General features: G+C 42.2%; 3 protein-coding genes across 6 annotated transcripts in view; 1 reads left to right on the plus strand and 2 right to left on the minus strand.

Annotated features, from left to right (window-relative positions):
- Positions 1-4,070, plus strand: part of lekr1 (leucine, glutamate and lysine rich 1) — a 99,408-nt gene extending 95,338 nt beyond the window's left edge. Inside the window, exon 14 of the mRNA XM_060878378.1 lies at positions 3,966-4,070. The gene's annotated coding sequence lies outside the window, so the exon portion shown is untranslated. The remainder of the gene's footprint in view (positions 1-3,965) is intronic.
- A 21-nt stretch (positions 4,071-4,091) lies between these two features.
- On the minus strand, positions 4,092-12,888 carry ccnl1a (cyclin L1a). 4 transcript variants are annotated; one of them, XM_060878379.1, is made up of 11 exons: positions 12,541-12,870; positions 11,944-12,018; positions 11,193-11,302; positions 8,844-8,964; positions 8,456-8,520; positions 6,550-6,649; positions 5,781-5,885; positions 5,518-5,659; positions 5,319-5,430; positions 5,141-5,239; positions 4,092-4,977 (listed from the first exon to the last, which is right to left on the minus strand). In XM_060878379.1, the coding sequence occupies exons 1-11, from the start codon at positions 12,790-12,792 to the stop codon at positions 4,554-4,556; spliced, it is 1,605 nt and encodes a 534-aa protein (XP_060734362.1). In that variant the 5' UTR covers positions 12,793-12,870; the 3' UTR covers positions 4,092-4,553. The 4 variants fall into 4 exon arrangements, 3 of the variants coding, with proteins under 3 accessions (XP_060734362.1, XP_060734363.1, XP_060734364.1); XM_060878380.1 differs by lacking the exons at positions 11,193-11,302; positions 11,944-12,018; positions 12,541-12,870 and adding an exon at positions 10,516-10,681; XR_009649030.1 differs by lacking the exons at positions 4,092-4,977; positions 5,141-5,239; positions 5,319-5,430; positions 5,518-5,659 and adding an exon at positions 8,184-8,197 and having other exon boundaries at positions 5,850-5,885; positions 12,541-12,888.
- A 138-nt stretch (positions 12,889-13,026) lies between these two features.
- ankrd67 (ankyrin repeat domain 67) lies at positions 13,027-20,002 on the minus strand. The gene is made up of 5 exons (XM_060878382.1): positions 19,800-20,002; positions 16,826-17,098; positions 15,541-16,093; positions 14,576-14,872; positions 13,027-13,596 (listed from the first exon to the last, which is right to left on the minus strand). The coding sequence occupies exons 1-5, from the start codon at positions 19,823-19,825 to the stop codon at positions 13,414-13,416; spliced, it is 1,332 nt and encodes a 443-aa protein (XP_060734365.1). The 5' UTR covers positions 19,826-20,002; the 3' UTR covers positions 13,027-13,413.
- Positions 20,003-27,628: the final 7,626 nt, after the last annotated feature.

Genomic DNA, 27,628 nt, shown 5'->3' on the forward strand with positions numbered 1-27,628 from the left:
GTCTCATCACCCGAGGTGGAAGTCACCCGTCATCGTGTCTTCGCTCCACTGATCTCTGTTCACATATCAGAGAGGAAATGACCTCTGAGTCTCTCCCTCACTTCTGTTCTGTCAAATAAATATCTTGCTACTGATGTCATTTCAGGGGGGTCACGGTGGCTTAGTGGTTAGCACGTTCGCCTCACACCTCCAGGGTTGGGAGTTCGATTCCCCCCTCCACCTTGTGTGTGTGGAGTTTGCATGTTCTCCCCGTGCCTCGGGGGTTTCCTCCGGGTACTCCGGTTTCCTCCCCCGGTCCAAAGACATGCATGGTAGGTTGATTGGCATCTCTGGAAAATTGTCCGTAGTGTGTGATTGTGTAAGTGAATCAGAGTGTGTGTGTGTGCCCTGTGATGGGTTGGCACTCCGTCCAGGGTGTATCCTGCCTTGATGCCCGATGACGCCTGAGATAGGCACAGGCTCCCCGTGACCCGAGGTAGTTCGGATAAGCGGTAGAAGATGAATGAATGAATGAATGATGTCATTTCATCCAATATATTAACTTTGTCCTCTTTTCTTTTTTTGATGATGATGATGATGATGATGATGTACATTCTGATTAAATAGATATACGGATGATTATTTATCATATTAATTGAACGATCAGTGTTAGTTACAGTCTGTTACTTTACGCTGTGTTCGTTCTTCTGAGCACAAGCAGAAATTTTCTACTAAGTAATCTACTAGTGTGTGTTTGTATATATATATATTGTTTTGCCAGTTTCTGGCATTGTGGCATATCGAGGTGACATCCAGCAGGAGCAGAGGACGGTAATGTTAGTAAGGTGTGAGGTTTAATGAGACAAACGTTTCCCCTGATAAAAACACAGCAGCAGAAACAGGAGCAGGAGCAAGAACCTGCATCACATGGCTCTAGTTATCATCATAGCACCGTAGTGACCTCGCGTGTGTGATGACTCTGGGGGAATAGGAACCCCTGGCACCTGTGTGCGTGTGTGTGCGTGTGTGTGTAGAGAGAAAACCCTTGGCTTGTGTATGTAAAAAACACTCTTTGTTCCTCGGGGTCCCGCTGCGACACGACCTCTGTGTGTTAATTAGATTGGCGTATGATGGTGTTGGCGAGGATAATGTGAGAACGGCTCAGAGGGGAAATGGCTTTGCGGCTGGATAGGAATATGTGACAAAGAAAGAGTGTGTGTGTGTGTACAAACACACGCACAAACACACACACACACGTGCAACAAAATGCAGGCCTACACACCCTTCCCATAAATGAGGATCATTGTTGAGCTGGAATGTACGTACGTCAGGAGAGATGAGCTTGTGTGTGTGTGTGTGTGTGTGTGTGTGTGTGTGTGTGTGTGTGTGTGTGTGTGTGTGTGTGTGTGATTAAGCGGCATTCCTTCATTCCTCCCGCTCACACACCCATGAACACCCAGCAGACTTTTAATGTTAAACAAACTTCTCTTTATTATAAAAAAGAGAAGTCTTTATTTTGTCACATCTACGTTACATCACAGTGAGATTCTTTCTTCACGTATCCCAGCTTCGGAGGTTGGGGTCAGAGCACAGGGTCAGATGTGATACAGCACCACTGGAGCAGGGAGGATATTAAGGTGATGGTGCTGGGGCTCGAACCCTGATCCTCTGATTAACAACGTTCACCTCTTGGGACACCACCTCAAACGTCACAGTATCAACACTTATGTTTTTCTGACTAAGCTGTTGCTATAGCAACTATAACATATTAGAAGGCGCACATTAATATAAACCCGCTTCTTCTTCTTCATCAGAAACTTCAACACCAATTCATTCTGACTCACTGACTCAAACAGATCCAAAAGGAACCGGGTGTAATTATTTATAGACACGATCCGGTGCAGTCGGACTCCCACTGAAGAGCTTTACGACGTGTGGAGGTGGGACGGATTTTAATACGCAACGTTTCGGAGTTAAAGATTTTTTATTTTAGAGCTTCCTCTTCACTACGCATCTGTGAGCTTCGTCTGCGTGCTAGAACAAAGTGTCTGAAACGGTGAATAAAACCTCACGTAGGCGTCTTGAGCCCCGAGCGTCAGACACACGGGAGGATGGAACGGAGAGCTGTGTGTGTGTGTGTGTGTGTGTGTGTGAGAGTGTGTGGGAGAGTAAGGAACACAGAGACGTGATAGGTTGTACGCTGCTTGTGTTCTTGTCCTCTGACACAGTGGAGGAGAAAGAGGAAGGCTGGAGTACAGGGCAGGAGGAGCGAAGGCCTCCCACCCGCCTCCTGTTAAACGAGAGAGAGCGGGAGCTCATGACCGGCAGAAGATGTGGATGCGGAGGAGAGGAAAAAAAGATCAAGACGTTAGATCATAACGCGTGAAGAGAAGATGGTTACGGTCGGTTACGGCTTCTGGGACGCCGCAGAGTCGGAACGGAGCGTAACCGCATTCAGGGTCGTGTGTGAACTTAAAGCCGAGACACAGAAAGAAAGAGAAAAGCGTTTAAATGAAAACATGAGCTGTGTCTCTGTATGAGAGAGAGAGAGAGAGAGAGAGAGAGAGAGAAACATAGAGACAGAGAGACAGAGAGAGACAGAGAGAGAGAGAAAGACAGAGAGACAGAAAGACAGAGAGAGAAAGATAGAGAGAGAGAGAGAGAGAGAGAGAGAGAGAGAGAGAGAGACAGAGAGACAGAGAGAGAGAGAGAGAGAGAGAGAGAGAGACAGAGAAAGACAGAGACAGAGAGAGAGAGAGAGAAACATAGAGACAGAGGGACAGAAAGACAGAGAGAGAAAGATAGAGAGAGAGAGAGAGAGAGAGAGAGAAAGACAGAGAAAGAGAGAGAGAGAGAGTAAATAGCAGCCAGATGCTGAGTGTAGCAGCACCACAGGAGAGGAACGAGAGACGTGTGAGCTGTTAGGAACAGTCTGATCATCACACATTAAAGGTGTTTTTAAACCTTATTAACTCTGTAGACACCACAGTAGACACCACAGTAGACAGACACCACAGTAGACACCACACACCCTCACACTCAAACTCAAAGCACCGTAGAAAAAGAAAGTTCTTCTTTTTTAATTCAAGTCTTTAATCAGATTTTTTTTTTCAACCATCCAACAATCAGGACGAAGGAAGCCGCTAATAATCACGCGTGGACGGCGGAGATAACCGACGACTTCGACTCCAGCGTTTACTGATTTACTTGATGCTGGAAAATACTAAAAAGAAGCCTTTTTTTTTTTTTTTGTCGCTAAGCGACAACCTGCTAACGTTCGACAAGACGCCACGTGCGCTAGCGCTAACACGCTCGCACAGCAACACACGTCTGCTAACGTTTAGCACCAGAAATCGATCCATGAATCTCTCATACAAAATATTCGGATATATTCGCATTTAGCGTTCGAGTGTGGAGTTTTATTGTGCGAATTCACCGTGTGAATAATTACACGATCATAAAGTAAAGGGCTCTTTGTGGGTGAGTCGTGTCACGTATTTGGGCGATTTCGATGTAACGCTGGCTCACAGAGACAAGGCCATGGAGTTATTGGGAAAGGAATTCATCTCAGCAGCATGAAGCAGGGATAAAAGCCTACATCTGATAACACTCTCACTGCGTGGGTTTAGAGAGTGAAGGTGACGTCATTCCGCACAGCAGGAGCCAATGAGAGCAGAGCTGACCTCAGGCTGACAAACAATAAGCAGCGATGCGGTGCGATGGCGCCCTCTGCTGGACGAGGAACAGCACATCACGAACTACCTTATGGCTGTTTTAAATATATAATAAATAAAATTTATTTACAATTAACATTTTACAACACTGATTTTTTTTTATATTAGATTGTTGAACATGTTTTTTATCCTCCGGTTTGTCCAGCTATCACATCAAGACCAGAGTATAGCTGCTATAAGATTCAGTGTAACTAGAAACGGATAAAGAATAAACGTCAATTCATAAATTGTTTTTTATTGGCAATTTTTTAGGAGACGAAAAGAGGAACGTGAGACTTCATGGAGGTTACAGTAACTCCGCTTCATCGTCCTCAGAGTATTTAACTTCCATTCATAAACATCGATGAGGTCTCATGTAAGTATAGACAGGACGCCACGTGCAGTAGAATAAGTCACTATTTTTATTGAGTAAAAATTCAAGATGAACATTTAGTGCAGACTAAAACCAGTGTAACAAATTCACCACGATCGAAGGAAATGAAACGTCTGCAATCTCGCTGTAAAAAAATATGGTCTATTCCACCTGTAGAGCAAATGTTCTTTGTAAATACACGTATATGCAAAGTCTTAATGTCTCTCCTGAACAATTTGTTTAAATTAGTGACACCAGACCCGAACACTCAAAAGGCTGCTTTTATAAATCAAAGCATTCTTTGTAATACATTAGCATTTATCTCAGTCTTTACACTGTAAATATGTACCAGTCCTTCACTTTACATTTCAACTAAACGGTTTGCCGAGACAAAGGAAAAAAAAAAGAGGAAGAAAAAGAAAAAAAAGGGAATAAAATGTAAAAGGAGGGCGCATGTGGTCATAAACGCCACGCAGAGCTGGCTGGGGTCAGCGGCGATGGCGGCTTCGGCCCGAATGGCTGCTGCTGCTGCTGTGGTGTTTGCTCTTGTGAGAGCGTTCGTACGAACGTGATCTCTCACGCCGGTCTCTGTGATGCCCGCCGCTTCCGCTTCCACGGTCGTGTCTGTGTTTTTTAGTCGTCAGGTCGGCGGAGGTGCGCTCGCGCTCCCTCTCTCGCTCTCTCTCGCGCTCTCGGTCTCTCGGCTTGCTGCCGGACCGCGAGCGCTTCCTCTTGTGTCCGTGGCGAGAGTGGAGCTTCAGGTCGTCCGAGCGCAGTTTGGCTTTGAGGTGCGGCAGGAGGGGAGACGGGGCGACGTGGTTGGAGTGTCGCCGTGGAGACAAGCTGCGGCTGTGAGAGCGGCTGCGCGAGCGCGAGCTGTAAGTACCCGAGCGACTGCGCCTGCTGTTGTAGCTGTAACAGAAAAGTCTTCTTACTACAAAACACCCAGCTATAAACAGGTCACAGATTAAATCGGATAATAAAATAATGTCATTATTATAACTACACCAGCAGAGACAAATACAACTCAATTTAATTATATTTTAACATGTTAAAAGGTAAAAACTGAACTCACTGTCGTCTTGGAGATCGCGATCGGGACCGAGAGCGTGTTCTCGAGCGAGAGCGGCTGTCGCTCCGACTGTTCCGACCCAGTTTACTTTCCTTCCTGAGCCTGAGACACAAAAAACTGCAAGTTATCTCAGATTTTATTTTTAAAGACGAATAACGTGACAGCCGTCCTGAACACTCACCCGTTGTGAGGACTCTTGGAGCCCTGAGCCCGATCTTCAGCTTCCTTTTTCACCGCTTTCAGCGGCTGAGGATTCGGAGATTTCTCGTCCGCCTTCGTCACGTTGGGAGAACCTGCAGGGTCGTGACAAAGGGAACGTCAGAACTCAAACACTCCAGGACATGCACACACACATCAGGGGTGGGGTGGGGTGTCTGTACCTGGTTTAGACGCAGGAGAAAAGCCTCCCAGCGTGGAGAGCGCAGGCGTCCCGTCTGGATTCAGCCCCTTGGCCTTGAGCTTCGCCTCCTGCAGAGCCATCTTCCTCTTCTCCACCTCCCTCTCCAGGAGATCATAGTTTGGCTGAGAGCAGAACATAAACAGGACATAAGCGATGCAGCATGGAAACAGGAACATGACACCACAAGCTGGAACGGTGAGTCAGGAAAAGTCATAAGAGAAGTAAGAAAGTAACGGTGCGTACCTTCTTTCTCGTGTACAGCTTCAGTGTCGTGATACAGATGTCCTTGATCTCCTCTTCCGTGGCTCCGAACAGGAGGTACCAGTGCGGTCGATTCGGAAGAGGAATCTGAGACGGACGGAGCGAGACGTGTTTAAAACGGTAGTTTGTGATATTTTCTACTCCTAATTCCTTGTATGTTCTGTAAATTCGCTCTGGCGCGTTACAAACAGCAGGTTGTGTCGGTTTCGCAAAACCAACCGACTGATTTTAATAAATAAATTTCAACAGACTTCCCTTCATGTAAAAAAACCAATGACAAATTACAAAACACCTCAAGCCTACAAACCAAATCCCTTCCCCTGGTAAACCAGCGCTGAACATCCTGCATTTGCATATTGTGGCATTAACTACATCCAGTTTGCAGCTGACATAAACATGACACCACAGTGTCACAGAATATTAATGTATTCAATGTTAGAGATTTAAGCACTTATGTACGTCGCTCTGGATAAGGGCGTCTGCCAAATGCTGTAAATGTAAATGTAAATGTAAACATAAAGCAGCTTCGCTGAAGTCATACAGTAGATTTAGACCCTTTTTAAGAGAGCTAGAGAGGAGACCGAGGAGGAAACGCTGCGAGACGAACCCTTGACTCACAAAGAACACTTCAGTTTAACAAATCTATAGCACAGAGGTGAATTATATAGTGCTTTCCTTTTGATGTAAAAAAGCCAGAGACGGTAAAGGAGCCATGAAGTGTACACAACAAACGACAGGAGCGTAAACGTACCTGTAGAGCTCGAGCCGCGAGGTAAATGCAGGCACACGCGATGGTCTCGGCTTGAAACCGCACGAACACGTTGGTCCGAAGGCTGTCGTTCATGTAGTTCCTGCAACACAAAAGGTGAAGCACAACATTGCAGATGTCTCCCTGAGCTCCAGCCTCTGACAATCCCCCATATCTCTACCCATGATGCAGTGCGTTCAAGACACGCTTAAGGAGACTCGGTGTTTAGCTTTGTCCGTTCCCTCCCTCTTTAATCTCTGTCACTCACTTCTGGCTGCCTGAACATGAACAACGGCAGGTTCTCTTTTCTCTTTTCCTTTTTACACATACATGCAGAACAGATGAGAGCACGTTCACAGTGGAATGGTTCGCTCGGTCCTGGATACGACCCCCGACTCCTTATTTACTGCCTGCACATGCAAAGAGCTTAAAAAGAAAAACCACGACCACAGAGTTTCATGCAAATCAAATCAAATCAATTTAACTAGAAGCTACGATGCAAGCGTACAATCACATCTGGGTTTTTTTTTTTTGCTCGACGCTTGTAAAACGTCGGATGTCACGTCGCCTGCAGCGAGGGGTCGAGCTAGCTTTCAGCAAACGCAAACGACGAGGCTGATTAACGTCAAATCGGGAGACGGACGGAGCCGGTGGCTGAGACACACACAACAGGGATGAGGTCATGCAACGGGACACGCGACAGCATGCGCCCACGGGAGACGAAAGCCAAGAGCACAGCAGCGGCTACGCGAAGATCGGACCGACGAGCGTCTCCTGCGACACGCAGCTAACTAGCAGACAGAACACGGCTCGAGTAAGGACAAGTCGTAGGATTACGACGCGCTGTCGCACCGTCGCGTGACTTTATCCTCGGAAGCTGCTTACAAAAGGTCAGAAATAAACGACGAAGACAACTAGAAGCAGATTAAGTGTCCGACTCTTTTACTTAAAGGAAAACTCCACCACGAAACAAACGTCTGTATGGAACGATGGAGGTTCTTGCGCTTTACGGCGTCGCTGCCGATAATTGTTATTCATCAGCATACAATTCTTCATTATTTATATTAAATTAACACCTTTTATTGACCACAACGAAGGTCGACAAGTCAATAAAAGATGTTAATTATTGAATATAAATAAATCTAGCAGAACAGTTCAGGGTGGATTTGTCCTTTAAGGCCTAAACGTTAATAAGACATGGAGCTCACGGCCCTGACATGATGAGGAAACAGGAAATGGATTGTTGGTGCTGGATGCTACATTTCTAAAAGACCACATCAGCGTCAACACACAATACATATGTACATTTAACTACCAAAAAAAGAAATAATTAAAAAAATAAAAAAAAGATATAAATCCTATTTTTTCAATACCTACTTGCTCATCATAAATTCTTGTAAATGTGGAATTTACACTGAATTTAAAAATAAAAAAAAAAAAGGGACAAAATACAAATCCTTGTGGACAACCCCAAGAAAACAAGATGATGCTGCCAGATGGAAAAGGCCCCCTTCAGTGATTCTCGGGCAGAGAGCTCTCACTGGATTGGCCGTCTCGAGACGGGCAGCCAATGGGGGCAGATTCCTGGGGTCATGTGGTTGGAGGAGCAGAGTTCAGAGGTTCTTTATGACACTTACCATCATGGACTACCCTTTAATCAAAGAGTAGAGAGAAAGGACAAAGTTAAACTGAGATCTCCGTTTGAGTGCTTTTATGACATTAGAGAAAAAAAAAAATTGTGGGGAAATAAATAGAAAGAAAAAAAAAAACAAACAGACATGTCTGAGTGAAGACAATCAATTCCATCATCAGGTAAAGGGGGAAAAAAAATAAAATAAAGAAAAAGTACAGAGCAAAGGGTTCAGTGTGACTACACAAGTTCCTAATAGAGCGTGATTATGTAACTCACCAAGCTGTCTGGACCAGCGTTTGGTTCTTCTCGCACTCCAGGACCTGCAGGTACATGACGATGATCTGAAACAGGACAGACAGACAGCGTGGGTTACGCCGCGGCGACGGGCGGCTGGAAAGCACAGGTGTGTTAACCACGAGCGCATCAGATCCTGGCCTGACTTACGTCACTGTGGGGAATGCGGGCATGCACTGACGTCTACGTGTCGACTGTTACGTGTCTGTTTTGTTTAGCTTTCTTTCTCGCATGCAGTCGTTGTGGTTCTACGCCCTGCATTTATTTTAGCATCTTCCTGCTCTACTGACTTCAGGAAGCCGCAAAGGGCTCGCTAACGTGACGTGATGACGTTTGGGTCAGGTCGTGTGATTGAGGAAACGGGACTCACCTTGTGAGGATGCTTGACGTGGACGCAGAAACCCAGCTCCTTCAGCACACGTCGCTCGGCTTTGATCACCTGGTTTTTCGTGTTTATGTAGTTCTGATCGAGTATCAATGGGCTCGCACTCCTGATTCATAAAGGAATGAAAATACAGTCGTTTTCCCCCAAAACCCAATTATGTCTCAAAAAAATAAATAAATAAAAATAAAAAAAAAAATGCCAGAGTGCCTTTTTGCTTGTTTCAGTTTTAGACAAAGCAAAATCAAAAGTAGCTTTTTTTCCCCTTTCCAACCAACTAAAGGCAACAGGCCCATTTTCTCTCTTTGCTTTTTAATTTGTTCTTTTTTTTTTTTTGAGTCCTGTAATTTCAGTAGAAGACTGTTAGTCCTACCACAAGTGACGGTGACGCATAATAAAGCTAAGACATAATTTCCTCTCTTACATCACAGCTTTAGCAGAAACAGCACACCCCTGAAGCCCTGGAACAGTGTAAAGGGAAAGACATTTCTACCAGAAGACACACACAAAAAAAAGCCATTCAGACAATTCCATCCCTTCAGGAACAGTGAATAAATCATCATGCAGGACTTGGAGCCATTTCCCCAATTTTCCCAGCATCTGGAAAATAGCTCCAAAGTGTCTACAGAGATAAAACACTCATGTGACAATGAACAGGAATTGAATTTAAAATAAATAAATAAATAAAACTGCATCATGAAATCTACTTCTCTACATACGTCATAGGAAGACTTAAGAGACCCAACAAGAAAAGAACACACATTTGTTCTGTCACTATAAATGTATATGAAGGCGTAAATGGGCTAAATAGGTATAAAAATTTACATTTCAGACTAAATATATTGCCGAATAACGAGGAGTGATGCGAATACGCTGAAGAGACTCTTACTGAAAACTGACCTGATGGCTACAAAAGAGTTTCTGCACTTTGGGGGGAAGAAAAAAAAAAGTTTACTTATTTTTTTTTTTTGAAAGATGAAAAAAAATAAAATAAATGTGCAATTTAAAACATAAGCTTTAATCAACATGTCATTGTTTTTTTTAAAAAGGGTGCATTAACGTGGGATGTGGTAGCCTGGTGGTTAAGGTGTTAGACCATGACCACCAAGCTGCCACTGTTGGGCCCCTGAGCAAGGCCCTTAAAAATCAATTGCTCAGTCGTAAAAAAAAAAAAAAAAATAAAAATGTAAGTCAGTCTGGATAAAGGTGCCGAAATATAATTACATCAATTTTGTAACCGTTTTATTACCATCAGTAACAATAAATGATTATTGCAGCTACTGCTATTACTATGATTAAAGAGTGCGTTAAAGTAACATTACATAAATTATGAGAATATAAAAGCCCTGATAAGCTTGAGGACGTTACAAGCTCTGCATGGATGCACATGTCTTAACCATGAACTTGAGTTAGAGAGAGAGGAAAAAAAAGACAGACACTAATGTTGGTACTAAATCACTAGCTCTTGGAGGACCCTATGGAGTGGAACTTAAATGAGTGTCCCTAATCTAAGGTGTGTTTTCTGTGAAAGCTGTGATGTCTGAGGTGTTTCTCGGTCTGTCTCACTGCTACAAAAAACAGCATCATCACCTGCGATAGAAACCACAAGCTTAAACTGAGCTACAGGAGTGAGCCAGACGCTGTGGGACCAGCGGCCAACCTTTTGTGGTCCCCGAGTCTCCCAGTGAGCGCGTTCAGAGCACTGGCGCCTCCCAGGGGAGCGGGGGGAGAGCCACGCCTCACTCGTTCGCACTGTTGCCATGCCGACTGCTTCAGCTCTACGTACCATTCCACATCACCCAGGCTTTGGTAAATGTAGCTGGTCGCTGTTAGTTGGTTGCAAGGGAAAAGAGAATTCAAGTTAATACCACAGTCTTTATTCAGCTGAACAGCCCTATCACCCCTCCCACTACTAATGAATCTACAAATCCAATTATTATATTATTCCTCTGTTAAAAAAAAAAAAAGTTATGACTTAATGGTTAGGATGCATTTTTTCTTTATTACGTGTGCAGGTAAGCAGACGATTATCTCGCTCTTACTACCATTTATGACAGATGATGAAACTGAAAAGCCTTAAAATGGTTTAGAGTACAGAAATCAAACAAAATGGCACTCAAATCGGCACATTATTATTAAAAATAAATAAATAAAATAAAAGCAGAGTTACTAATCGCAGTTAGCAGGTTTAAAGTATACCTGATTCTCTTATGTAAAGTGATGATGTTACATGTTAAACAAAGACAACTCTGTCGAGGTGAAAAGGTTTTGCTGGCACGAAGAAAGCAAACAGGAAACTGTTACGGGAAAATATTAAGAGGGCGGCTGCACGCTTACCTTTTTCCTCTGATCTGCCTCAGATGATGAAAGACATTGATCACGTCTCTTATTCGACGTGGGGCTTCTTCGATCTTCGAGGCCAGATTGATACAGGCCATGGCAACAATCTGAACAGGAAAAATAAATCCAGGCAACGTTACGCCTTCAGCGTCACACACGCACTATCGATGTGAACTACAATAACAAAGTAGACGACATGAAACATTATGTAGGTTAATAAAGGGCTGTTCTGGTTGGACATGCTGTAAAGCCTGTTTTGGTCTCAACTGGCTTGGCAACAAAAAGAAAAATACGACAGATTAGACAAAAGATTAAGCTTAAGGCTGATTAATGACATGACGAGAAAACGTAAACCCTATAAAATCAAGCCAGGGGTTTAAGTTATGACCTTAAATCACTGTAAAACTGATGCCTGTTTGTGGTTGGATGTGCGGGCTGTCAATCATTTTATAGACACTGTACTGGCCACTTATGCAGAGGGGGCGGGGCTTCGTCAACTTGAACCGAAAAATCATCCAATATTACATCAGGCCCCTTTAATGTTTTTTTTTTACCCAGAGGGGGCATTAAGTGTTAGAATACGTACTGGAATAATACGTATTTATCTACACATAATAGTTAATTAATTTCAGTTAAAAGTGTGAAGTTACACTGAGGGCTTTACAAACATGGCCGCCAGAACGAACGTCGTGTTGACGCACGCGCGCGGCCTAGTCGGCTAATATCAAGGAGAAAATTCACTCCTTACCTCAAAACTGTGTTTCACAATTGACTTGGAGTAAAAAAAACGATGAAACAGCACTTGACCGGTTGCCATTGCCACCTGTAAAATAGCAAACAATCCCATTTCATTTTCCTCAAGAACTCACACAGCGCTCCGACGTCCGCCATTTTGTTTTTGTCTAGCATGCTAAGATAGCTAGCATGTTAGCTCAGCTAAAAGCCGGCATTACACGTATATCGTATTGTACAGTCGGTTAAACTACATACTGTTTAGTTAAGTACTCAACACTCAGTAAAATAATCCCTTTGTTATATACAAGCGGCATTTCAGTCTACATCAAGCTAATTATCCACGTTAACTAGCTTGTTAGCGTCGTTGTTTTTCCCCACCGGTATTCAGACAAGTCTCGCCTCCTGCGTAGGGATTGGTTCAGCAGACAAGAGCTACAGCTTTTCCGCTCTCTGATTGGTCGTTTTACCCGTCAATATTCTGTAGTAACCAATAAAAAACAGGAAGAAGGCAGCCTTGCCGGAATACAGGTGGGCTGTTTGGTCCCATCTATGCCACGAAGGTTCGTCATTGTTGAACAGGTTTTAGACACAAGAAAAAGAACTAATATACCTGTGGTAAACGTAAGAGTATCCCGGCTGCTTGTATGAGCTCGCAGCCGAGGATCCGGAGGTCGGTTTCGGTGTGCAGGTCTAGGCCGTCGAGCATAGAGGGAGTCGGTGAGAGCTTTTCCTCCGGGATTAACGAGTTATCTATAGTCAGGAAGACTTCAGAATAAACCTTATCTCCTATAAGAATGCCCTCGTTGGTTGTAGCGCTGCTCGGCGCGGCAGGAGCCGGAGCTGTAGCCATTGTCGCCTCCATCGCAATACGAGCCGAACACCGAAAATACAAAGAAACGCTCGGGTAAGGGCGGAAGTGTGACGCGCATGCGCAGTAAGCCGTCCTGCCGCGTAACACAGAAACTCGCTGTGGTAGAAAAACCTCCGCGTTTCCATTTTTACCAACAAATAGTTCCAACTTTCTGTTCACGTTAAAATAAACCCAAAACAAAATAAATACAATTTCAGAACTACACCATTATCGTATACGTGTGTGTTTTTTTTATCTCTCTCTCTCTCCATAAAATGAGAAAATATCGATTTGTTAACTATATTTTATTGCGTGTTAGTAACAACACAAGTTCCGATGACGTCGATTCCAGGAACGAGGGTTTGGACCGCAGCACATTGCGAAAGTCATCGTAACCCTCCGCGATGACGTCACCACGCAGACAGCACGTTATTATAGTACACGTTAGTTCACGGAAACACGCGTAGCACGTGATCCCTACACACGTCACCGTGTTCAGACGGTTGCACAACACGTGTCAGTACAACAAATGATAGATGAGTCAGACAGAAGGTTAAATAAAAACAACAACACAGTGTGTTTCAGGACAATAAACCTTTGTTGATCTAAACTTCACGCCTTGTCGGTCTGTTGTTACCAAACACTCTCAGTAATAATGTGGACTAGAGGTGGAGATTTCACTGGAGGTTCCCTGTGTTCCTGGAGCACTTTAAGTGATCCGTACTGCTTGTTTGTTCTCGCCAGGTCTTCTGCAGTCTCCTTCCATTTGGTCTTGATGGACGGGTCTGCACCTCTCTCCAGCAAAACGCTCAGAACCTGGCGAATAAAGTATAGACGTAAGCGTAGACGGACACACGGGAGGAAAAACAACACCGTCTTCTCAAATCAGCAAAGATGTCTGGTGTTTGCTGCTGTAGTTTTGCACTTTTCTGTAAATATCTGCCTCAATCCAGACCAGGTTCTTCTGTGATTTACTGAAACGCGCTTGCCGAAGATATACTTGTTGTCTATAATAATAATAATAATAATAATAATAATAATAATAATAATAATAATAATAAACAACACTTCAAGTTTATCCAAACACTGTTATTTATTGCGGTCAAGCAAGACCAGACATAAGATTGTTTAAATTTGCAACACTACGCCTCCCCTCCAGCAGAGGTCAGTATGCCAGAGTTTCAATCAGTTCCTGGTTTCCATTATATAAGCTCATGTCTTGTAGTCCATCTTTACAAATCATTGCTTTGCTATTCTCTCACGTTCGGAGCTGTTTTCCTTGAGTTTCTGTTCTAGCCATGATTTTTACCACTAATGTCTTCTCGTCACCTGCCTAACTCATGGGTTGTGTTTTGAAAAACCCTGCACTTCGATCCTCCGTTTTTCTTCTTGATTCTGCTTCGTGACAAATGATTTTGTGTGACTTTCATTGCTTTTTATCTCCATTAAAATCATCACTTAAGCGCAAAACGAAAGAATAAAATTAAAGAATAGAACGTCTTCATAGGGCAGATAAGCTAGATTTTGCAGAAAGTGGAAATATTGGTTTTGGTCTCATTCAGATGTTGCTTAGGTCATTTCGAAGAAGTAAAACACACAAAAAGGTATTAAGTGAATACTTTTCCCTCATAGCAGAAAAACTCATCTAAATTTGTTAAAGAAATCAAGAAAGGCAATAACAGTTACCTTTTTTAATGTTTAATCGTTAGTGATTATTTTATGGCTATAAATATGACAATATGATGCATTTTGATACGTAGGGCTTCAGACACCCTAGTGAGAGAGGAAACAGCACCTTGCAGTGTCCCCTTTCTATGGCCAGGTGCAGTGGGGTCCTCCCCAGCCTTTCAGTGGCGTTCACGTCTGCTCCATAATGCAGCAGGAGCTTTGCTGCTTCAGCGTTGTCCTTTAGTGTGGAGCAATGCAGCGGGGTCATGTGAAGGCTGTCCCTGTCCTCCAGCCCGGCCCCGTTCAGGATGAGGAGATGGAGAACCGCTCCGGAGCCACTGAGGGCAGCCAGGTGCAGCGGAGTGGCCTGATCCTTGTCCTTCACACTCACCTTCGCTCCAGCAGCTAGCAGGTGCTGCAGGACCTGATAGATGGAAGCGAGAAGAAACAGAAAAATGGTTGATGTAGGAAAAAGGACAGATTAAATGGTGCTAAGGAGATGGGAACGGTGCCTTGTGATTCACCAGTGCAAATACCATCTGTTGCTCTGTATGTGCTTGGCTTGGTGCACTGACAGCATAGCGAAAGCCAAAGGGCAACGAGACCTTGAGTGTACACTCAGTTCTTGGCAGTGGTGCTTGTAGTACAAATGGAAAATAGAGACATTTTTGGAGTATTTTAGACACAGATATTTTTAAAGTGCTATGATATCATGTTTGGTGTTCCTCAATGTTCTCTACTGAAATCCACCTTCGGTTTTATTATCTTTTGTTAAAAAAAACATTTATTTATCAATATATTTCATTCTGGCCTCCATCTAAAATGGGGTCATGATTCTTTAAGGTTTCACAGAATTTTTACAGCTTTTGCAGACATAGCCAAATCATAACCGCTAGCCAAAGAAAGCTATCAATTCTGGATAATAAAAGCAAACTACTGGCCACTGTGTATTGCTTCATAAGAGAGCTAACCATGCTTAGAGGAGATCGATAACTTCGGTAAGAGAACGTATCAGTATTAGAGTTGTTTAAACTGACCAGAGTCAGGGGTTGCGTTTTAGTTAGCTTAATCCAAACCCATTCATGTAATCACCTTCTTCTCAGCAGAGCAGGCACACAGGTGCAGTGCCGTTCGGCCGTTGGAACCTCTGAGGTTAGCATCGGCTCCGCGATGAAGCAGGAGTCTGACGGCTGACTCGTTTCCGATCATCACAGCCAGCTGCAGGGGACTAGTCACCACACCGTTCGGCCCTTCCAGCTCCGCCCCGTTATCCAGCAGCAGCTCGGCCACATCGCCCCAACCCCCGAACACGGCCCAATGCAGTGGCGTCCACCTACGGGAGTCCAGCACATCAGGTGATGCCAGGTGCTGCAGCAGCGTCCGAGCTGTGCTCAGGTGCCCTCCAGCCGCAGCCAGGTGGAGGGGTGTTTGGCCACAACAGGAACGTGCCCAGTGGGACGCTCCCTTCTGGAGGAGGTACTCGGTGGCGTCTTTTTTGCCTCCCATGCAGGACCGATGCAGAGGGGTGCAGCCAAAGATATCCGGGGAGTTCACATCCATTTTGCTGGCATGAAGCAGGAACCGGAGCAGAGCGAGGTGTCCTCTGAAAGCAGCATGGTGGATGGCCGTCCAGCCGCGAGGATCTCTAGAGTACAAAACAAACACTATAAAATCACCCATGGAGTTCCACAATGTTTGGTCATCCTGAGACTTTTGTCACCTTGTGGTGGAAAAGCCTTCACAGCTACACTAATTACTTTGTACTTTATAGCCATTGGTTTGACAAGGCGATTAAGAGCCACTTGATTATTTCCTGATAAATCAGGTATGTTTTCTTTTCAATCAGGACTTTCTTTTGTTATCATTTTTGTTATCCTTTAATGTAGTCTCTTATTTTTTTACTTATGGATCACTTTTAATCAATCCAAATATTTATTTACTTTATTCGTCGATCATTTTGTGCTGGATATTTTATTTATCTTACATGGTCCAGAAGACAAGATCTCAGTGCATATCTAAATTACAAGCATTTAATAATTAATTTAGCCAAATGTTCTGCATTACCAGTGTTACCAGATATGCAGTTCTGTGTGTGTGTGTGTGTGTGTGTGTGTGTGTGTGTGTGTGTGTGTTTAGGGGGGGTGGATGCTTTGGAAAGCAAATATGTCAAAGCTTTGATTTATTTAGTTTCATATTGAGTAACTTATCATGATTTTGGAATGATTAGTGTTTGGGATTATAATTCTAATTTCGTATTGATGGGTTGAATTTATTAGATTTTTAGTCAAACAGTGCAGCAGCCATGTCTTCCCAGGCTTCAAAGTTTTCCATCATGTTTTTCACAGTACCACAAAGTTAAAGGTCATCGATGACTCACGTGCAGTCAGCAGGGACGCCGCAGTTCACCAGACCCTTGACGTGCTCCACGCGTCCGTCCCAGGCTGCGTAATGCAGCTTGTATGCGTCCAGCCGAGAGAGGTGTGGTCTGGGACGACCGTGGAGCCTCCACTGCCTCGGCCTGACAGCAGCTCCGGCAGAGTTTTGAAACTTCTTCTCTACAGCATGCAGGGACACCAAGTCATGCAGCTCTATCCACTTCCACTGCAGCTCAGGCCCGGCAGACGCCATGACTCCAACACACCAACACGACCTGCAGAAACATAGCACTTACAGTTCAGCAGTGTGGATTCAGTAAAACTGCTCTCACACTGGGCACATTAAATGTTAAGTGTGTGAAGGTGGTTGAGAAAAAATTCCTTTGGGGAATAAAAGTGAGATCACAGCAGGGGGAAATGAATGCTAGCAAGAGACCCGTAGAATCATGTCTGCTGATTCACACTTAATAAATAAATCTCAGTTAAATCTCCAGGTTAACATAAATCGCATAACAGACACTTTACATAATGTGTAATATCATTTGTTTGACTGCACCAACAGCTTAGTCTCATAAATCTTCCTGTGAGTGCTGGGCAGAGTCCAGTGATCTCTCACACCATCAACACACACACACACACACATATATACACACACACGTCTCTAATGCGATCCTGACGCAGTGCTCCACCACTGCCATCACTTCTTAAAGAGAGCGCTCTTCATGTTCCTGACCCACTGCCACCTCATTACTCACAACTTTCGCATGACTAAAAGGATATCAGGAACTTTAGTCATCTCATTTCACAGGTTTTTATCGAGCAGCTTCTCTGAAACAGTTGTACGATCTGCTATCAAGGGGTCATTCTTTAAAAGAGTTAATCACTGAACACTGATCTTTGACTAAATGTGTGATCTTTTCAGTCATGGTGTCATTCTGGATTCTGATTGGTCAGAAGTCAGGTCTTTTTTTTTTTGACGGTCTATCCTGTTAGCGGTTTTAAAGTAACAATGTTCTCAGGGATTTGCGTCAGACTTGTTCTGTAAACAGATAAAACCCAGTGTTAAGGAGATGCTTATTGAACATAATTTATGGAAGGAGTCTCCAGTGTCAGCACTTTGTAACAGTCAGAGGTAAAGCTGTAACTTTAAGCTTTCTGACAACCTTCAGGACAGAGGAGTTTACGCTTCTTTGTGGTTTCTATGGAAACAAGACATGCTGAGGTTTTATTTTTGTCTTCTTAACCTGAAAAGATAGAAAAAGGGGAGGCTGGTGAAGGAACGACTGTTTATAGCCGCTATAATGTAAGTGAGAACATGACTCAGAGGTGAATTCCTAACTTAACTAACAACACGAGGAGCTAAAGAGAAGTAAAATATCTTAGCTAGCTAACAACGTATCAGATCAGTCGACTTAGCTAGCTAGCAACGTGTCAGTGCTGTCAGCATTGCTAGCTAATAACGTATCAGAGCAGTCGACTTAGCTATCTAATAACCTGTCAGAGCAGTCAACTTAGCTATCTAATAACCTGTCAGAGCAGTCAACTTAGCTATCTAATAACCTGTCAGAGCAGTCGATTTAGCTAGCTAATAACCTGTCAGAGCAGTCGACTTAGCTAGCTAATAACCTGTCAGATCAGTTGACTTAGCTAGCTAATAACGTATCAGAGCAGTCGACATTGCTAGCTAATAATGTATCAGAGCAGTCGACTTAGCTATCTAATAACCTGTCAGAGCAGTCGACTTAGCTATCTAATAACCTGTCAGAACAGTCGACTTAGCTATCTAATAACCTGTCAGAACAGTCGACTTAGCTATCTAATAACCTGTCAGAACAGTCCACTTGGCTATCTAATAACCTGTCAGAGCAGTCGACTTAGCTAAGTCGACTGCTTTGATACGTTATTAGATAGCTAAGTACTATCAACAACGTACTATCTAGCAATGAATCTACAATGTTGCACAGAATTAAGGTGTTTTTTAAAAACAAATATTTATGTACTTGAAATTTATTAAAAGGAGTGTCAGATTTTTCAAGAATTTCTTAGCTAATTTTAACTCAGCTAATCGTAACTGTCTGTAGATGAGCACTGCGTCATGAATCTGAAGAGATCTTGTGAGGGAAATAGAAATGTAGGGATTTGGAACGACACATAAAGATAAAGTGTTGAAATGAAGAAGCCTCACTTTCTCAGTGTTCCTTCAACTTGTTATAGTCTAAAAATAACACTGAGGGTAAAAAAATATTATTTTTTACAATAGAACTAGGTGTAATGTGTTTTATCAATTTTTTTTATTTAAATATATAAAACAGACGACTGAAATCGTTTCCTGGGAAACAGCTGAAGTAAGGAAAGAGGTTTTATAAAACGTTAACACACTCAAGAGAACACAAAGTACAACATTATACAGTACTCCAGCTCAGTGTGCGTGTGTGTGTGTGGTGTTTGAGCCAAGCTATGCTGTGCTGTGAGCAGCGGGCGAAGTGGAGGCGTGAACGGTCTGTCATGGAGTGGGAGTTTGGGAGTGTGTGTGGGTGGGACAACAGCCAATCCAGCATCCCTGTGTGTGTGTGTGTGTGTGTGTGCTTTTTATTTTTAAACCTTCTCTATTCCCTTCCCTTACAATTCCACCAGCTTGAACACATCCAGAAAGGACAAAAACAAGCTGAGTTAAGAGCTCATAAAGTATCTAGACATCAACTCATCTATTTAGTACCTTTCCTATTAGATCTTCACAGAAGGTCTGGATTCATGACCCAGCATTTCAGAGTTGTTGTTGTTGATTTTAGTCGTGTAACTGAAAGTGTTTAAAAAGACACTGGATTGCACCTTGTGCATACTGAAGAGCTCAGCTGAGGTGTTTATCACACTCCTGATCTGATCTACTCCTACAAGAGAAAGCTTTCGTTTCATCTGTCCTCAAAGCCAGAACTAAGCATCTTGTTCACCTGACAAACCCCAAACAAATCCACTTACGTTACTTGTTCATGGAGCACTGGCATAGGAGGAGTTGTCCATCTTCCACTCTGTCCTCCTCTCGTGTGCTCACCAAGCGCCGGACCTCAGTGTCTTCTCACACGCACACTGCACTCTGCTGCCGTGCTGAACATGTTCTCCAGGTTCCTGGGAGGTTGCTATGGAGAGAGCTGGTTTGTCGGCAGGCGAAGATGCGATTACATGATGGCATGTTAGCAAGAGAGGAAAAGAGGAGAGAGAAGAGGAGAGGAAGGGAGGGACAGCGAGACACATACCCTCACCACGCATGCCTCCTGTTCCTAGGATACATCCTCAGTCTGATTTAAGATTTAATATCATAAAATATTTGATATATATATATATATATATATATATATATATATATATTAATATACCTTCACACGGTAACGACACAATGCTGAAGGGAAATAATCAGTCACGTAAACTGCATTACAGCAGGGTTTTATACATATAAATCAGGAAGTCTAGTAAGTGTTTTATTTCTCTTATAGTTCTCTTTAAAAAAAAATAAATAAAGAGTTTTTATCCATTTACAGTTACATCTGTGAAACAAATTTGTTCCTGTTCTCACTATATATTCTCACTATATATACTATATACTATAGCAGTCTCACCTTCTCTTCATTTCCCTTTTCTGACACTGGAGACTCCTTTCATATGTCCCTGGATAACTGGATCCACCCAGAAAAATAAAACCTCCTTGTTAACGCAACCTGAAACGTCATACCCTACAACATCACATCCCAGCCATAGGATGCTAGCAAGCTAGCAGAAAGCTAGCAGTAGCCAATTAGCTAAAAGACTAACAGATGATAGATATAATAAACTGCACACAAGGCAGGCACATACTGAACAATAAAATACACTCAGTTTTATTCTTCTCATCATATTTTTGCTAGTTTGCTGGCTAGCTTAAACGTGATATCGTACACTGATAGAATCTTTCCCCTTCTAACAAAACAATCTTGTATTTTACGGTTAGCTAGTTAGCCAAGTAAGCTAGCTGGCTAACACTGACTTGCTAGCTAAAATACCAATCATTGTTGTTTCAAACAAGAGGTTTCTCTCATATCCTTGCCTCATTATGCATGGAAACCTTTTTTCTTTGAACACTTATTAATTTTTCTTAATAACAGCGTAATAATTTCAAATTAGCGATAATTAACAGCACCAAAGGGGACGATATAGTGGATAATCTGCTGTTTCAAAAAATGTGTTGTTATATAGTTGTTGATGCGGTGAAGGTTTGAAGGGGATTTTAGTTGACTTTTAGAGAAGGAGTCTCCAGTGTCAGCGCTTTGTAATAGAAAGCTGCAATTTAAAGTTATCTTCAGGACAGAGTGAGTGAGTGATAACAGGAACTAACTTGTTAACTGGATGTTCAACATCATCAGAATCAGAATCAGGATCAGGTTTATTGGCCAAGTGTGTTGACACACACAAGGAATTTGGTTCCAGCTGTTTGTGTCTCTCAAAAATACAGCCATAAATAACACAATACTATACAAACTATACAAGACAATGCAGACGATGAGATGCGATATAGACAGAACGAGTAAATATGAATATAGAATATGACATACAGTCATGTACATAAAGTGTGGGAGTGCAAATAACAATATTGTGCAATATTATGCTTTTTGTACAATATATAGCAGCAGTAGTGTGTGTAATATATACAGATGATGTGATGACTGACAGTTCTGATCAGGGTGATTGTCTGGGGAAAGAAACTGTTCCTGTGTCTAGCAGTTATATCATTGCATATAAATTAGACAGACAGAAAGTTTTACGTGTCATTATTTAGTACATTTTGCAGAAATGTCTGACTTTATGTCTAAGGAATAAAACTTCCCAGTATATGCTGTTATTGGAAACCATCCTGTTGATTCTTTTCCAATAAAAGCATGATGTTCTCATGTGATAGAATTTTAGCTGGTTTATTGGTTCCAGGCTTAAGAATGACCCAAAATGAGCTCTGCCTCTGAGACTCGCTTAGATCCAAAGATTATAAGCCTAATTTCCTAAGAGGAGAACTGATTATTTAGAAGATATTTCAAAATGGAGAAAGGAAATTTTAAAAATCAATTCCATTGTAATTCACCTTGCAGACAGGAGAGGGCGCAAAGAATACAGACGAACTGAGAGAGAGAGAGAACTCAATAGGCTTTTGTTCCTCTAACGACCTCCAATTTCAATCCACAATTAGGCCCATTTTGTTGAAGGATTTCCTCACACATATGGGAAGCATCTGTACTGTTGTTATGAAGCTCAAATTAAAAATCATTTTTCATAACCTTGGCTTTTGTTCCACACTTCATCCTTCACTGGCCTTGGACGATCTCATAACGAGACAATGAAGCATGGAACTTTCATCACGCCTTTTTGTATTAGTTTCCTCAGTGATGGTTTTCAGGCAGGACAGTCTGGTCCTCAGCTTAGCAAGCTGAACAAGACCTCTGCGATATTCACTGAATTATTTTGCATGTGTTATTTTTTTCTTCACTCTCTCCATCTCGACTTGGAAGGAGATGTTAACAAGGCAAATCCCATTTCTACTGGTAAACTGGATCGCAAGGGTGGAGAACGTCACCACACCAACCGTACAGGACATGAACATTACACTTACATTTCCAGCATTTGGCAGACGCCCTTATCCGTATAGACTTATCTAATTTTTATACAACATTATTGGTAGCCCAACACCTTAACCACTAGACTACCACACGACCCCATTTTAAGAGTCGGTTCAAAGAGTTGACTCATTTATGAATGACATTTGCATTTACGGTATTTAGCAGACGGCCTTCTCCAGAGTGACTTACAATTTATTTTAATTTATACAACTAAGCAATTTAGTGTTAAGGGCCTTGCTCAGGGGCCCAGCAGTGGCAGCTTTGCAGACCTGGGATTAGAAACACTAGGCTACCACTTCCCAAACATTACAGCGTTTTCTAGTAAAGAGATTTTCAAATCAAATTTTAGTAAGACTATAATACTGTTTTGCAATCTAAACTTAATTTCTTTTCCAAATAACAGCTTATTTACCACTCCTATAAGGATTGTATTGATGTCAAGCTACGATCGTGACCACTAGAGGGCGCCGTTTTATCACCTGCAAACGATACCTAGCATTAATGAAAGGAATTCTAGATATTAGCTCGGTGTGTTACAGCTGGTTTTGTTTAAAACGGACAAAACTGAACATATAAACTGAACAACACACGTAATGACTGATGTTTTTAGTCAGACTGGGTGCTGTAGAGTTTAATCACAATTTTGATCAAATCTCCAAGAGGGAAAAACAACAATCAAGAACTTCCTGTCATTTCAAACAGGCTTATAGAGGATTTGGCTTTTCTGCCATGCAAAACATTTCAAGCTTATTTGTGTTGTTAGTTTTGTGTGTGTTTCCTGTCTTCAATTCAAACCACAGATTTGAAACCAGACTCCAAGCTGAAGATCTGCAGCCTGTTCAAAACACTGATTTGGGGTTAATTTCACCATTACAGGCTACTCACTTAATGAAAAAGATGTGGATTTCGAGCTTAGTACCTTGGACTTCAGACTTCAGCTCTGACAACATTCACTATTCAGTGTTGATTAATCTGGGCATTTGTTTTTGTCAGCATTTAATCAAAAGATAATAAACCACAAAGCCTGTTTTTCATTATAAAGAAATGAATCACTGACACAAATGTTATTGTAACAATGTTAAAATTGTTTTATTTCACAAGATTTTCCTGTTAATATGCATTGGGTACAGTTCTACCATTGTTTAAAACGGTGTTTATAAAAATACATTAAAAAGGGTCTGTAAGGAGGTGATGGTTTCTCCCCCCCTTTTACAACAAAGTGGTTCAGCCCAGGTAGCCATACCTGCTGTATTGCTCTTTTGGTCTTTTTCTTATTGGTCTTTTCCATCTTTCTCCTGAACGAAAGAGTGTTACTGATGTGTGAGCTGAGGCTGCCGTGAAGGCCGGTCTATATAAAAATACATTCTCTATGCAGACCCAATCCAGTGACCTCCTGTCTTTCTTCACTCATTCCAAACACAACGCAGACCACAGAAGCATACGGTTACATTATCACCAGTCAATAAGTTGATTATTTTACAAAAACAACACATGCCAGTGGTTTTATACTGTTCCTTTTTACACCTAAGAAATGTACTTTTACTTACTAATGAAAGACACATTATTCAGAATGTTGAGGAACATCCTTAAAACAAGTACGTTCCTGTTCTCACTTATGTTCCAGCAACTAGAAACAGTTTTTCCTTCACAACACTCTATTTTTTCCTTCTCTCTTGAAGTGAATAAGACAAAAAAAATGCAGCTTGTCGTTTTACAGAGAAACCAGAAAGACAAGTGAACACGTCTGTCTTGAAGATGTCAGTACAAAGCACTCACAATGGAGTCTCCTTCCAACAATGATCAATAAACATCTCCTCATGGAAAACTGTATAAAGAGTTTCACTTATTTTACATTAAGGGTTAATGTTGAACACGAGCATCCTACACAGAGCCTTCAGTTCCACACAGCCACATTTAAATTTTACATTTTTTGGCATTTGGCAGATGCCCTTATCCAGAGCAACTTACATTCATCAACTTATCCATTGAGGGTTAAGGGCCTTACTCAATGGCCCAGTTGTTGTAGTGGTAGTACTGAGATTGAACCTTCAGAGCAGTAGTCCAATGCCTTAACCTCTGAGCTCCCACTTCCCTACTGGTAACATCTAGTGGAAAGCCTCCAGAGAAGAGATGAGGAGAGAAGAGTTGATTATAACAGCAAAGAGAGAGAAAGATATCAGAATGAGACGGCCAACAAACACACATGGGTGTGCTGGTCAGAGGTGCACAAACTTTAGGCCATAGAGCATAACTTAGACTCATAAGTAAGTGATTTATCTTTCTTAAATCTGGTAACCTAGAATGTTGAAATAACTGCTCACTTCAACTCGCACCTAGACCTGCGAGATAAACAAGATCTACTGTATGTCCTGACAAGAACACTTCCCCAAACACGAGGCTCAGTCGCATTCTGTCATTCAGTCTATTAGTTATTTGAAGTCACAGTTATTGGATGACAAAACTAACACATACCCTATATATGGATTTAACAGACTGCATGAAAGTGGACTGAGTGGGTTGATTCCTTAGAAACCTAAGAGCTACTGTAGTCATTAAGACTGTCCTGTGCTCATCCCAGGCTTCTTATTCACACAATCTACTTTATGAGTTCTTTCTACAGCATTGAAATCACCTATAATTAGGGATCTCGATCAGTAAAGCTGCTTTAATACAATGTGTGTCCAATAAAAACCATCCTGTCACATTACAGAGCTCAAGGGAATGAAGAGCAGCTCTTATCTCTACGTACGTTTCTTCTCTCTTAAATATAGTACACATACGAGTGTGGAAAAAAATCCTAGATGAACTCTAAGTGACATTGAAGAGCTCAGCATGAGTATTGTGTTCCTCTTTAGCTACAACTTCAGTGCACAGAGCCGTATTAAGAGAAATGGGAGTTAATTACACATGCCTGCCTCAAAACCGCACTGGGAAACTCACAGCCAGAAGAGGACCTGAGTGAAAACACATGCTGCTTCTTGTCTCGCAGGGAGCTCCATCGCTCGCATTTGTTCTTTAATTATTTCTTTCTGTCTGATGCTGAAATTTGTCCCCTTCATCGCTTTTCTTGCTCTCTGTGTATTTGCGCCTTTTACCAGCCCATTAAAGGCTGTTTATAAAGTCATACATTTCCATTCTCCGTTCTTTATTATTTCTCCATTTGATCTCTTAATCTATTTGTGCTTTTTCACTCTCTTCCTGGCAGCTCCATGCTTTCAACCACACACGGATCTGCACATGAGGATGACTGTGCATGAAAGCAGAAAAGAAAAAGAGAAGAAAACGTATCGGGTGTCTAGGAGACGGTGAACGAGCTTTTGGCTGGTAGTCGCGAAAGTACCCCAGAGGACGTGTGCTGATGTTGGACCGGGTTTTGCAATTAAATGTTGCCAAAGAAATAAAAACAAGGAGGAATTTGATCCTGCTGAGATTCAAATGTGAAATTTTTTTTTTTTTTTTTTTGATGACATCATGAAAAGGCTGACATGAACAGCTGAGGTTCATCCTCCACACGAATCTGATAAAGAAACAATAGCATAAAAAAAAGACAGCTTCTCAAGTCTAAAACCTGTTTCATTAAACAAGTGGCATGAATGTGACGTTTCTACGAATTTGTTCACGTTCCAGAAAAATGGTTTTACTTTCAAACGATTCAAGGTGTGAATTAAACTATCTGTCTGGTAGTACAAATACTTCTGCAGTGCTCCTCATAACGTCTGGATAGCTGTGGAATGAAGTAACAGCTAGTCCACATCTTCACGTCATGTGTTTGACTTTACTGTATTACTTCATCGAGATGCAACAGGAAGTGCTCAGTGTTCTGCTCTAGTGCAGTCCTGTCTGAGCTCTGAGGATTGTTCTATGAAGATCTTCTCCAAAGATCTGATCTAGAATGGGACCTCTCGAAACGATTGAGATTTCATATTAGATTTTCATATCTGTTCCTGTGTAGTGCTCAAATACTCTTTATCTGATTTCACACTCAGATTAAAACCAGACATGCACATGGTTTACAGTGGGGCCTCTTTTTTTTTTCTTTTACATATAGGACCACTACAGAAATGTTAAATAGGATGTGGCAGCCTAGTGGTTAAGGTGTTGGATTACTAATCAGAAGGTTGTGAGTTTGAATCCCAAGTCCTCCATTTAACTTGTATAAGTTTTTTTCATTTTGATCTGATATCCACACCAAGCTCAGGGCCTTCAGCTTTAATAAGTACAGAATAAAACACTGTATCCACCTTGTTGTTGATTATGTTCCTATATCAGCACGTGCCAAAGTGTTTTATTACTCTCACCTTACAACAATTTTCAAAATGTTTTTATATAATTCATTCATTCATTCATTTTCTACCGCTTATCCAAACTACCTCAAGGTCACGGTTAGCCTGTGCCTATCTCAGGCATCATCGGGCATCAAGGCAGGATACACCCTGGACAGAGTGCCAACCCATCGCAGGGCACATACACACACTCTCATTCACTCACGCAATCACACACTATGGACAATTTTCCAGAGATGCCAATCAACCTACCATGCATGTCTTTGGACCGGGGGAGGAAACCAGAGTACCCAGAGGAAACCCCCGAGGCACGGGGAGAACATGCAAACTCCACACACACAAGGCGGAGGCGGGAATCGAACCCCCAACCCTGGAGGTGTACACTAGATTCGGTGAGCCAGCCAGGAGGGTCATACTCTGGATGAGTGGGACGAAGTGGACCGATGGGCACTAGAAGGAAAAAGGTAAACAATGTTTTTTTTCATCAAATTCTGCATTAGTAGAGAGAGACAATTCCTCTGCCTGTGTAGTCTTTACTGTACACACAGTATACATGTGGTATAAGCCACAAACTGACGCTCATAAAAGTCACAGCTGAGCAGATGCATTATAAGAAAGGTTTAGGCACCCTGTATGATTCTATATAAAATTTGTACATTTCACTACATTCTATTTATCCTCATTACATATTTGACAGAGTAAAATATTTACTGTATGTTAATTCTAATTTATTATATCGATCATGTTTTGTCCTGTTCTACTAGTAAACATCTATTTGTATGAAAACAATTCCACTACATCACCACACACAATTGCAACATGCATGTAAAAAATAATGAAGCTTGAACATTTGAACTTGGTCTGTAGGCGAGGAGCAGGAGTGATGAAA

The sequence above is a fragment of the Tachysurus vachellii genome, chromosome 9 (assembly GCF_030014155.1).
Source record: "Tachysurus vachellii isolate PV-2020 chromosome 9, HZAU_Pvac_v1, whole genome shotgun sequence".
NCBI lineage: Eukaryota > Metazoa > Chordata > Actinopteri > Siluriformes > Bagridae > Tachysurus > Tachysurus vachellii.

Excerpts from the sequence above, each read along its gene's own strand:
- ankrd67 (XM_060878382.1), bottom strand. The coding sequence starts at position 19,825 with ATGCCAGTGCTCCATGAACAAGTAAC. Across the intron at positions 17,099-19,799 it reads GTGCTCCATGAACAAGTAAC|GTCGTGTTGGTGTGTTGGAG; the intron begins GTAAGTGGATTT and ends ATGTTTCTGCAG. Across the intron at positions 13,597-14,575 it reads TAGAAAGGGGACACTGCAAG|GTTCTGAGCGTTTTGCTGGA; the intron begins GTGCTGTTTCCT and ends TTTATTCGCCAG.
- ccnl1a (XM_060878379.1), bottom strand. The coding sequence starts at position 12,792 with ATGGAGGCGACAATGGCTACAGCTCCGGCTCCTGCCGCGCCGAGCAGC. Across the intron at positions 5,886-6,549 it reads TCGCGGCTCGAGCTCTACAG|ATTCCTCTTCCGAATCGACC; the intron begins GTACGTTTACGC and ends CGTCCGTCTCAG. Across the intron at positions 5,240-5,318 it reads TCCAAGAGTCCTCACAACGG|GCTCAGGAAGGAAAGTAAAC; the intron begins GTGAGTGTTCAG and ends TTTGTGTCTCAG.